This window comes from Branchiostoma floridae, chromosome 8 (genome assembly GCF_000003815.2).
Source record: "Branchiostoma floridae strain S238N-H82 chromosome 8, Bfl_VNyyK, whole genome shotgun sequence".
NCBI lineage: Eukaryota > Metazoa > Chordata > Leptocardii > Amphioxiformes > Branchiostomatidae > Branchiostoma > Branchiostoma floridae.
In genome coordinates this window covers 6,996,607-7,009,368 of record NC_049986.1, presented here as the reverse complement: position 1 = coordinate 7,009,368, position 12,762 = coordinate 6,996,607, and the positions used below count along the sequence as shown (strand labels likewise).

General features: G+C 44.2%; 1 protein-coding gene across 4 annotated transcripts in view; it reads right to left on the bottom strand.

Annotated features, from left to right (window-relative positions):
• The window catches only part of LOC118420653 (2-aminoadipate transaminase-like), a 29,820-nt gene that overhangs the window by 15,539 nt on the left and 1,519 nt on the right, over positions 1 to 12,762 (bottom strand). For all 4 annotated transcript variants that reach the window (XM_035827530.1, XM_035827531.1, XM_035827529.1 and 1 more), the window contains exon 4: positions 12,279 to 12,433. In XM_035827530.1, coding sequence (XP_035683423.1) covers positions 12,279 to 12,433 — 155 coding nt within the window. The remainder of the gene's footprint in view (positions 1 to 12,278; positions 12,434 to 12,762) is intronic.

The window sequence follows — 12,762 nt, the reverse complement described above, 5'->3', positions numbered from 1 at the left end:
AGCTTTTAGCCCTTGTTCTTACGTTGAAAGAACAACTTGTGTCATTAAACGTCAACCCAAGCTCTAAATGATTCTCAACATCTGTGTGGCGTAATATCTTCAGGGCCACGGCTTGGCCCAGAACCCAGAGGTCCTGGCTTCAAATCTTGCCATGTAACGGATATTTGTTGTGCACCTGGGAAAGGCGCTTTACACGACTTTGCTCACTCCACCCTTCTGTAAAATGGGTACCTGACCTGTCTTCGGTTGGGTAGATAAAATGCGGTGGAAGGAGAGGGGTCCGCCATGCCTTTCAATACCGTACCCCAGAGATAGTAGGTAACTATCTAACCCCCTGTCCCTACAACCTCAGAAAGGCTATGGGACTACCTGTGATTACCTTTCCTTCTTTTAACCTTTTAAGGTCCCCTCTCATTGGACGTGGGGCACGCTTGCGGCATTGCCGCGTTCGAAAACGCAGATGTACCCCCACGGAACCTAGAGGTGCCCCCGCGAAACCTAGAGGTGCCGCAAGCAAACCTAGAGGTGCCGGTTGCAAGCGCGACGTTGTTTGGAAAGTTTAAAAATGACGCAAGTGGCAAGATGCCCCAACGGTGCCCCAACAATGCCCCCACAGTGACGCCACCACGCCCCAAACAGTATCAAGGATATATTTTTCCTATTTTGCCTATTTTACACCAAGAATCAGAAGTAAACATCCTTTTATCACCGAAAAGCTATTTTAGATGCATTTCTAATAACTTTACAGCGGTTTTCGATCCATTTACAGCATTGGCCATTGCGAATTCCACAAAACTTACCTTGTATCCGTATTCAGAGTTAACTTAAAAATACATCTTTTGATTTATCTAATGGAAAGTAGGTCAGTATTTTATACTTAAAACAAAAAAATAAGTAACTGGTTTATCGAGTAACCTACGGATTTAGAGAAAAAGACTATCGTACAACGTTCAAAAAGAAATTATTTATGTGAGATGATAACGTTTGCTTTTGAGTTTGCGTTATAACGTTACAAGCAGTGTAATCATTGTTGGTAGGCTGCCGCTGATAAAATACAAAATTGCAGTTATTTGAACCCATGGGCCATATTTTTCTCACTTTTTACAAATATGATAGACTTACACATCATCAATAGACTGGCAAGCCATCCGCCGACAATGAAAATACTCCGCGTCATACAAAAAAGTATGAAATATCAAACATTTTCATTTTAAAAATTTGCAAAATTGGTCGATAAACATCAAGGAGCTTGATAAACATATAAACATACATCATTACACATAACGTTACATGGTGCAAAACGTTCACATGGAGTCAAATCTGGTACATGGTTCGTGTCTGTTCATTCGGGTCATTTCCTTTACTGTAAAAGTCTTTCAAGGTTATTCATAGCATATGCATCATATAATTCATTATCATAAGGGAAATCTTTTCATTGTAAATCTCATTTTTGGGCATTCTCGTCATTTTAATGTGATTTTTCATAAATTGACAACGCTGCAATTGTCAATAACATGTTCATTTATTCTAGAAACGCAAAAGTGCCGCAACTCAGTGTGAGTGCAAGACAAAATCGGCGAAATTAACACAACAGTGCCGCAGTGAACGAACGCAGCAATGCCGCAAGCGTGCCCCGCGTCTAGTGAGAGGGGACCTTTACCTTAACGTTCGTTGAGCGATTTTGCAACCGTGAAGTTGTGGCTGGAACACCGGAGTTTGTTAAGGACATAGAATGTACGGAGCCCCGTAAGTAATCGGACAGCACTCAAGCTTAAGCGCCGACTGTCAGAGAATTACGAAAATCGGATACCATGGTAATATATAATAGTAATAAATCCCCGGGCTATTAACCTTCGCAGTAGATCTTAGAACGATAGTGCAATCCTATTTAGTTTTCAGTGGGCCCCGTACTCTCCCCCAGCCCCCCAGCTAACTTATACTATAACGTTATAGTTGCATAATATGGAGGACTTTTATTACGAGTTGTTATGTGTTTTTGATGCACACTGAGTTGATCCTGGGAGCATAGCTGTTTGTCTTGTTGAAAATCTTGCCGACTTAATACAGTAGTGATGATTACGTGGTGGTGATCAAACAGGTGGACACTGTAGGAACGGGTAAAAGAATTATGTTGTTAGTTTGTAACTGTTGAAAACTAATTACATTCCAACATTGCTTTTACCCTCTGGTTATGTATCTAACAAATTGCTATTCAGTTGTAGACGGGCTCTCTTGCAACATGGATTACAGTGGACCTGCGCTGTCGTATTACCAGCCTCCTTCGCAGCCTTTTATGAGCGATAGCGTTAATTTTTCGACGGAGCGCTGATTCGCTATTTTCACTCAACATGTAGGCCATGTTCGTTACGAAGCCATGAAGCGATGTCGTTTAGGGTACTCGCACTATTTGCGATAGAAAGATAATCCTATAATGAGTGCCAACATTGCAACATTCATGTTGACGAACAATACCAAGTTGGTATTGTCCTGCGCACAAGTAAAACGTCATGTACTGAATGAACGTAGGGGAGAGTATTTTTCTTTTTCCTGTCGATGTCCTTGTGACTGATCAATACGAACCGTTACTTACAAAGAGTAACTGTTAAGGGCTCAGATATCAAAATCCACATGTTAAACCACCCCTAAGGTTTTAGATAAATGTCAGACGAACTAAACTCAGTTTAACTAAACTCACTGCTAGGTTACTGGTAGTCATGTCGTCCAACAGGTGGTCTAACTGGTACTGCTCGAAAATCCTTTTAAACATTCAAAATATTGCATTGTACACATCTTATTATCCACAAGGCCAGGCGATGCCAGACGCCATATGAAAGGCAATAAGAACCCTTCATACATTATCAACATTTCCCCTATCATTGCACATCTGACAGAACTGCCGCTTGATACCATGGCTGTCACAGGAAACGTAGCGCTACCCAATGTCGTCCTATTTGTTCAAAACGCCATTTTCCTTTTAAAAAAGCACCGTCAGAGCCAAATATTTAAGTTAATTTAACCCATGGGGAGAGAGATCAGCTGTACCAAGAACAATGGCGGTATTTAACTTTATCTCTCGCTGTTTAAACGCCGTGCGATCTTGGATCTATTCCTGAGGCGTTTGGTGACTTGTGCCTCGGAGACATACATGTATTGTTGTTCATTCTCTTTATAGTACTAGTACTATCTACGTCAAAGACACAAATACTCCATACAGCTAAGGGCACAAACCGCCGAACGTGGTTTTTGTCCATAGTTTTTTTGGTGGGGAAAGCCACGCCCGCCACTTTTTGTCTGAAAATATGAGGACCTTCGGGACTGGCAAGAGCAAGGAGGGAGTACGTCAACGCAAGTCACCCGCACTGTTGACATACACGGTACTAAGTACGTGGTCTGCATGCCGTGAGCGGTTGCCTGCATTATTCGTTGCGCAAGTGGTGAGTTGTACGTGCTTACAACGTACGTTCTCTGTGCGATTGCTACGTTACCGTATGTAGGCCGTACTTACACGTGCTCCGTACGTAAGGTTTCCTTACTCACTATACTCGCTTTGCGGATCACGTGCGTCGTCCGTACTGACTCGTACTGTGGGTGAAATCGCAGCCCAAACGCCGAGGATGTTCTAAATATAGAATACAACACGGTGTATTCCGTATCACCTGAGGTACCAGCCCGACCGCGGGAAGGATCGCCCGAAGGCCGGAGGGTGATCCGACCCGCGGGAGGGCTGTGACCGAGGGTGATGCGGAATACACCGTGTTGTATTTCATTTATGTCATACTCACCTGAAAAAACAACAACACATGTTTCGATGCAAAATGCACCAGAAGTTGAGAAAATGTTGTGTCCTCGAACAAAAAATTGTAACAACAGCAATTCTAACGTTCGAGTCCGGTACTAGTCGAATTTTCACCCGTGCCACACTCGGCCCGCTAGAAAGAGTTCGATTTACTCGAAGTAAGCCCGTGTGATACAACTTCGAAGTCAGTTTGATACAGAAAATTATCACACGGTCCGAAACACCTTTATCGAACGTTTTCGCGACCCAGGTATGACATAAATGCACTTATCGTGCTACGGCGTGTCTACATGCTCCCAAATCCTTTGGATTCGGTACGATTTCGTAAGGAGGTGGTACTTACCACTTACGGATCTCAAAAGATTACCCACGTTTATGCACATAAACATCACGCAGTTGCACGAACGGCGGAATTGGCTATTAGCTTTTCCGTATGCAGGCCGTACTTACACGCGCTGCGTACGTACGGCTTCCATACTCACTCTATTCACTGTACGGGGCACGTTCGTCGTCCGTACTGACCCGTAAGCGGGTGAAATCCGCAGCCCAAACGCAGAGAAAGTTCTGCAAGGCGTGTTTGCGTCACGGCTCCCAATCCCGTTGGTCTCCGGACGATTTCGTACAGAGGCGGTACTTACCACTTATAAATGGCAATAATATGGATTCCAAATATTGCTCACGTTTTTGTACGTAGACAGCACGGAGTTGCACGTACGTTGGTATGTGCTCTTTACTGAAGTGAATAGTGTAGTCAAATGAGATACGGTCCCCCACACATCTCGTCTCGTCCCAGCAGCTCGGTGCTGCCGCCGCATCATGCTTTCAAGCTGCAGACCAATGACCACCAATGCGTGTAAGACCAGATACTACGGGCTCTCGTTCTTTCTCCGGACCATCAAAGAGTGCAATGAACTTGAACCTAGTGTGGCGGAGGCGGAGTCCCTCTCCCAGTTCAAAACTGAGCTGGGACGGTTTCGCTGCCCTGCGCTGCCCCACGTCCGACCACCCGGGGGACCGGACAAAAGCGGTCCAGTTGGACAGGTGGTCGCTGAGAAGAGTATCGACTCAAAACATGCCCGATGCAAAGTATAAATGGTTTCCGTTGTATTTAATGGCAAGTAGCAAGCACACTGCACGCACGCAAAGAAGCGAGGTCTTTAATGTCAAATACAACACGCACACTGTAAATTGTAAATCTAACCCCAAGCTTTTATCGAGCTTTTATACGATACAGTGTTTTAAAGCTCAAGTATTTGTACACGTATTAACGTTTTAGACAGTAAGGGAACTTTGATGCTGTCTGTTACCATACAAGCCTTTATGCGTCGCTATGTTCTTGATCTGAAATAACTACGGTGCACCTTTCGAATTCGATGCCCGGTATTTCCCGATAGCGTACTACGGGTGAATGTACAGTACAGTTGGACAAAAGCACTCACACGTATAGATCTTGCTTAAAAAGGTATATGAGCTACACAGATCTTTAAAAAGTATGAGGCTACATACGTTTCAGCATTCGTTCACTTGATAATGATATAGATTTTTAAAAAAACAACTTCTGTAACAACTAAATTCGGATTTTCTTACAACGATTTCGGCACAAAATCGCGCTAGTTATCATCAAATATCGATGAAAACCTCAATTTTGAAAATGATGTGGTCGTTATGGGTCCCAATTTGGGCCGGTCGCGTTGACCAGGTGGTCGTTGAGTAAAGGTCGCTTAATGTTTACGTCAATGGGAAATAAAATCGGGACCGAGAAAAAGCTATCGAAATGGCCAGGTGGTCGCTGAGAAGAGGTGGTCGCTCGGGCAGGTTTGACTGTAGTGTAAATGTGTGTGTTGTATCACTAAATTATCACTAAGGAGGAAAGGACTATGATGATGATCACTAAATTACACTTCGGTCCTGGCCTGTCTTGGCACATATCCGCGTCCTTTCCCATTTCTGTCTGCACATGCACCAATATTGGTCATCGCGCAGCTCAGTAATCCACCTTGTACGTGGGCTTCAAGCAGTACCGAAGATAATGATGATGTACCATGGCCAATTTGCTGTACGAGTTTCAGACTTGCGTGGCGCAACGGCAACGGTTTGATCCAGAACCCAATGATTTAAAATCTGAGGTCATGTCACCGATCTTGTGCCCCTGGGAAAAGCACTTAACTCAGTTTACTGATGACTTTCCTAACTTTGCTCAGGTGGAAATGAGACCTGCGGTTTGGGACGTCCCTCGGATAGGATGTTAGACTATGCTATAATCATCAACATGATGAAGTAGACAGGGCTAGACAGGAGTGAAGCCGGCCTACGAGTGTGTTTCGCTACCGGGAATGTACACCACTTGGCTGACTACACTCCTTGGCCAGTTTGGTTCTATCTTATGCCATCGTAGGATCTGCTTGGAGATGGCATAGACGAATCGTTTGCAAATTGTGACAAGACAGCATTGAATCATCTAGGTAAACATGTGATTGATTGTAAGTAATGTTATTCAGTTGAGAGGATAAGAGACATGTGAAAATCTGAATACAACTCTAAAACGATTCTCAACTTCTCTTCCAACCACAAGACCTTCCGGTGTCGGAATTTTGGAATTGTCTCCAAAGCCTTTTTGTGTCGCAGAACTGTCCGCTTTTCATTGTTACCGGAGAGAATCTGTACTCTCTACAAGCAAATGTAGGCGTATTCACCAGGTGTTTTCTGGATGTGTGAACTTTATTAATAGATTTTCATATTCCCGTCTAGCCCTCCAAACAAGCCCAATTGTCACATCTGCTTGGAGATTACAATAGACAGCGCACTGAAGCCAGGAGGCAAAGCGGTAGAATTCGACAGTGTGAGTCAGTGCCTGGGGAGTATAACATTTTCCTGTTTACATGTTGGACAAATGTTACCTTATGGTGGGACTTATTCACCTGGCAGATTATCAGATGTATCATTGCCAGCGTTTTAGTCTGACAGGGACTGAACAAGCTGTACAACACGGCTGTACAGATGGGAGCATTCTCTCCTAAAACACTTTCTTCCTGTTTAGTTTTTGCCTTGCCCCCTCGGGACTTGTGTACCCATATGTGAGTGGCGGGAAATAGGGAGCTGGCCGGCATGGCCGGGGTTTCAAGCTGTCCTAGTTCACAATCAATGATTCTAATGTAATGTATTCCACAAGACTGGAATTACGACGGCCGATGGACAATGTGACAGAGGAACCAAGATGACGTCGGACTCCTCATGGTCATCTGCGGACAGATTCCCAGCGAAGCCCAAGTGAGATTTTCATTCTTTTGGTTATAGGAGGGAGGGGGAGGACATATTTGTGCGGTGCACTGTCCTTGTTGTTGATCCTTGTTGGATTAGAACGCTTCCGTGGACTCTTCCGAGTGGGTGTAGATTATGCTCCCTTACACAACGGCACACGCGTGCACGATCGATAATCATAGAACTTACCGGGTACCTCTACTCAATGCATGGTGTAACAAAACATTTCAATGGTTCAGATATCCCGGCTGGTGGACATGAAGGAAACAGAACATAAGGCCAGGGCCGACAAAATCCGGCCTAAAACACGTCAAAATACAGCTGGGGCCGAACGTCTGCTTTGATAGTAGAAATGCAGAAATAGTCCTGCTTGTTGCGTTTAGGAAATTATTCTGAGCGACAGGCTTATTTCTGCATAGTCTCTTTCAGAGGCCGGGAGTCGGCCGGCCAGAGGAGTTATTTCCTGACCACGGTCGACTCTCCTAAAGTCCTAGCGACTGCTCTATGAAAGTCTATTTGTCCAGTTTCTACTATTTTATAAGACCACCGATCTGCGGAGCCTGGTAGAGGCTATATTTTCTTTGTACACTTTTGAAACATTTTGCAGACGGATAACTTGAACCAAAATGATATAATCCCCTAAATCATGTTTGGATAGTGAGAAATGTCCTTCCCCTATATTCTTCCTTCATATGTGCATGTTTTTCAAATCAAATTCCGAGCCGAAACCACCGAAGCAGGATTAATGGGGCCTCATCATATCCACCACGAATGGAAACGCGCGAAAATATCTCTGAGGAGTCTGGATCATTCAGGGACAGTACTCGGGTCTTAGGTACCTTGTCGTGTCCCACATTCCCCTGATTCTTTCCTTAGGTTGAGAGATATTACCGTGACCCATGCAGAAGTGGGGGAAATAACTCTACGACACTCCCGTAATGTCAGTAAATAGGTGTCCATTTGAAACGAAGATTCAAGCAAAGGAAGTTCTTTTCCTTCGCCCCTTGGCTATTATCGTACGTTCCCTTACAGCGCATTTGGTCTAGAAACAGATTTGGTCCATGCCCAGAGACCTGTGCCTGTGCCTGGCCAAAGACCTGTACCTGGGTTTGTTGATATAAGCTGGCTTCCCGGCGGGGGGAAGTCGTTCAACCATGTCGATCCGGGAGGACTGCCCGGCCCATGGCAATCTGCAGACAATTAGTGAGTTCAACAAGCCGTTTGAAACAGCATAGATACAACACATGTATTGGCATGTTTTCAATGTTCCGGCCCTGGCGCTCAAATCTATTGTTGTTTATGTGGTCACAAACACTTAAGACGCTTCCTGTCAAATATCAGCCCAAAGGATTCGTGCAGTAATTGGATACCTCGTATTGATGTAATCTCCAAGCAGATCCTACGGTGGTGTAATTGCAAAAGTGAGACTATTGGCCACGATGGTGTAATGTATGAAACCCACCGTAGGTGGTCAATGGTCTCACTTTGGCAAGCTAACCTTCTTGGCCGGCTTTGATAGTATATTACACCACCGTAGGATCTGCTTGGAGATTAGTATTGATGATAATACAGGAGCTGTACAGATGAAGGCTGTTTGAATATCCCGCACCGAGTCCTCTCAACCAAGCACAGCTTTATCTTGTAGTTTCCCCCGCCGGGAAACATGAGAGGGCGTGCGTATGAACAACAGCAGCCAGCTTGTTTATGAACCTGCCGCAGCGGCACAGGGTCTATAAATCATTTGGCACAGATTCACTGTATTGTTCTACCGAATACACATGTGTACATGTGATACATGTGTACCTAACAGATTTCCTCAGTCAGATCAAGGTTATTACTAGTCTAGTACAGTCAAACCTGCTCAAGCGACCTCTTCAAGCTGATCACCGGGTCATTACGACCGCTTTTTCTCGATCTCGAAAATTTTCCCCATTGACGCAAGCATTAAGCGACCTTTTGAAGACGACCACGCACCTGGCCAACGCGACCGCGACCGCCAAAAATTGGGACCGCACAGGACCAAATCCCTGCCCATAACGAACGCTATCCGTCCTGTAATCTTCCGCAGTTAAACGCAATCTTCCACAGGACCAGTAAAAAATTCTCCGCAATTATCCGCTGAAATTGTAAAACGTTATGCAAGACGCCAAAAGCCTTCCGCTGAGATCCACAAATTCCTACTGCGGCCGTGCGATTTCAAAATAAACAGCTCTCAAAACTAACGATCTAAGTATATGGCTTGAGTGAATGCCTGTATGTGGTTGTAACGCAATATGAAAAGCTAGTAATGATTCGACATTGTCGGCATTTTCATGTCATCCCGGAAAACTGAAAATATGCCAAATGTTCAAGAACAACGCAAGCGTTTAAGGTCAATGACCGCACGTGCTTACCGCGTAAATAAACACCCCATCGGCATCGGGGGCACAGCTTCTCTACAGGTACAACTCTCCAAATTGCAATTTATTTGGCGGAAGATACGAATAAAATTAGAGCACTGTCACAAAAAGATAGCAATGATAGTCTGGGATTTGTCCGTTTCTGGATAAAATTGAACTATTATGCGATGATTTGATACACGCAAACAGCAGCATCGATATCGAGGCGGCACCTAAACTTTCTCTTGATTGACAGAGCGGCTCCTTTGAAAAGCCCACCGCAGGCTCCGGGCTGTCTGAAGTTTCGCTTGGCACAAATTCAATCAATTCGGTAGCCAATCAGCTAAGAGGAATACTGACAGAAAAAAAAACAACCCTGATATTCGTCGCCTATAAACGAGGTTCTGTCATTTGTCTTTAAAGAATCCCGAAAAATTGCTTGCAAAGGCATGTTATTGTGCTCTAATAATAAAGGACTCTAATCTGAAATCGTAAGACGGGCGATTTGTGAAACTGAGACAAATCACACAAAATTAGATATGTTTCGTATACCAGCCGCCGCGCCCATGGTCACGACGAGCTAGCGCAACCGTTACCAATAAATAAACGACTGAATTGTTGTATTTATTTAAACAACTTTGAAGGCAGGAGGCCCGATACAGGTCAGTCATAAACCATTTTTTATTTCCCGAACAAAGAACCAATAGGAAGAAGATCTTGTTTTGTTTATTTAGTAAAATTCATCATGCTTATGTAACTTTTTGCGTGCGTGTGCGTGTTGTATTTAACATGAAAGACCTCGCTGACTTTGCGTGCGTGTGCTTGTTATTTGCCATAATAACACCACGGAAACCATTTATACTACGCCTCAGGTACGTTGTGAGTTAATACTAGTACTCTTCAAACCAACCGGTTTTGTCCGGTCTTGGACGGAAGACAGACGAGACTCACTCGCGGGAACGTTGTGATACTTTGGATACAAGGAAACGGCGAATGTGAAACAAGGCGGGTCGGGTTTCAAACTCATGAACGAGCAGCGCGACTGTGCTGTCAATGGCTCATTACTTGATTCATGGCGTCAGCGCGTTGCGTTCCACGTCGTTTTTTGGTGGAATTTCTGTGCGATTTTCAACATATCGCAGCCAGGTTTTTATGCCAGGAACATCCTTATTTCGAAAGATCGTGTAGCCGGGCGTCTTGAAATTCTAACGTGACATTCTGGCAGTTCACTGAGCATGCAACGTGGACGGCGCATGTATAGACGGGTTCAGTTGAAGCTTCGCCGCCGGAGTAACTCACTGTGGGGAGGTTCCCGCTCAGTCGCGCTGTACAAGCACTTCCCGTGGGGCAATCCTACCGAGACATCAACAAAACAACCTTTCTTGTTGCGCCACGGATATTTTGTAGACGTGTGGTGTTGTGTCCTCATGAGATTGCCAGGGCAGTTAAAAATTTGGATATCGATGACATCCGCGCAGTGGAAATCATACTTCATAGCACAATCCCGCCAACTGACTCTTCTTATTCACCCTGTTTTCTCAGCATTCTACTATCCATAACCCCATATTTACATTCCAGCAACTGCCTGAGCGTTTGTCATTACAGGCAAGCTCCCTTCCTGACCTTTATCACCTCCTCAGTCACTGCGCTTTGCGTACGGAAGGGGGCGTTGCGGCACGGCTACCGCGGTAGGCAACCACACATGGTTCGTATTTAGGGCTGACGTCAGAGTTGCGTTGCGCGGTAGAGGGCAAAAAATGGGAAGACGATTTGGGTGTGACTTAAAATCCTTGAAAATCCTTCTTTTCCTTGAAAATTTTTGCCCAATCTGGAGACTTTTTGAGTTAGAAGAGACAGGTAGGGTCTAAGCTTTCCTGTTTGGGTCAAAATTTGTTCAGTTCAGCAGTTCAGCTGGTGTAAGGACAGGTTTTAGTTATAGGGTGCTACTGGTTGTATCAGGAGGGAAAATGGGTCAAAGGTGAGGTTTCTTTCATAGAGCGAGCTTTTCTCCGAGAATGAGCCAAACAACCCTCTGTTTTCTTTGAATGCTTATAAACTAGACCCAAGTGACTTTCTGGTGGAGAAGAATTTTAAAGATTGAACTATGGGTTAGTACTTTTTTGAAGCCTTCATTCAGTGTATTTCAACATGCTTGTCAATGGGCAGCCCTAACTTCGATGTCTGACCTTTATGGACTTACGCATTTTTGCGGACACGGCAGCAGAAATTGACTAAGTGTTTGCAACGCCAGAGGGTTGACCACGCCAAACCCATTTTAACCCAGCGGAACTCATCGACCCGGCTAATGAGGGTTAAGATTCACTGGACCTTAGCGAATCTGAACCCTCTGAAAATGCCCCACAACTCCCAGAACCCGACTTAACCCTCAAAACTCAATTTAACCCTGTTTAACTCACTTAACCCACCAGAACCCAAAGGTTTTTACAGAGGAAGGTATTTACAAGTTCATTTTACTGGGGAAATTTCCCAAGCGCTTTCCAATAAGGTGACAACAAACAATGGGCCACATTTTACTTAGAGTTTACTGATAAGTTTAGAAGCTTATTAGATGCTGTTGCATGTTAGTGATTGTAAGAAATTATCTATCCAGTGGTCACAAAGACCATGTTTCAAACTCTTTTATTAACCTGAGTTTTGAGCAAAGGAATAATGTTATTAAATCAAGTGGTCCTCCAGGTAAATTATTTGAATACACATCTGACAATTTGTAGACTTCAGAGCTGAAGAAATATGGTAGATACCATATGAAAGCTTGACACCCGAGTAGCAAACTGGTCATGAGTAACAGTTTTTTAGATTCCCACTAAAATGTGATACTTAGATACCTGAGATTGTCTTTAAGCCCAAGTCTGTCTTCAATATTTGGAAACCAATGAAGTAGGTGGGATCTTCTACAAACACCACATCTCCCCTGCTGAACAGCAGGGAGGCCAGCATGTACAGCCCTTGTGTTGCTCCTGCTGTCACCACCAGAGACGAGCTGTTGCAAATAACATGCATGCATGAACAGTATTGGTAATACTAGTACTCTAACCTGAGTGTCAGACCAATCGTTCGTTCATTCGTTCGTCCCATAGCCTTTTAATCAGCCAATGGCACTTCTCAATTCTTGGAGTCTGAAAGGGTTCTTTCTAAATCAGTTAATGGAAATTCCTTGTTTTCCTAGATCTTTTTCATCAATGTATTTCTTTTTCATCTTAAGTTTATTTCCGTCATTATTCTGAAAATAGACAGCAAAGAAATTGGTTTGGTGTGGTCCAGACTTGTACTTCATAACAAAATCACAATTTCAGAGCTTAGATGTATTGG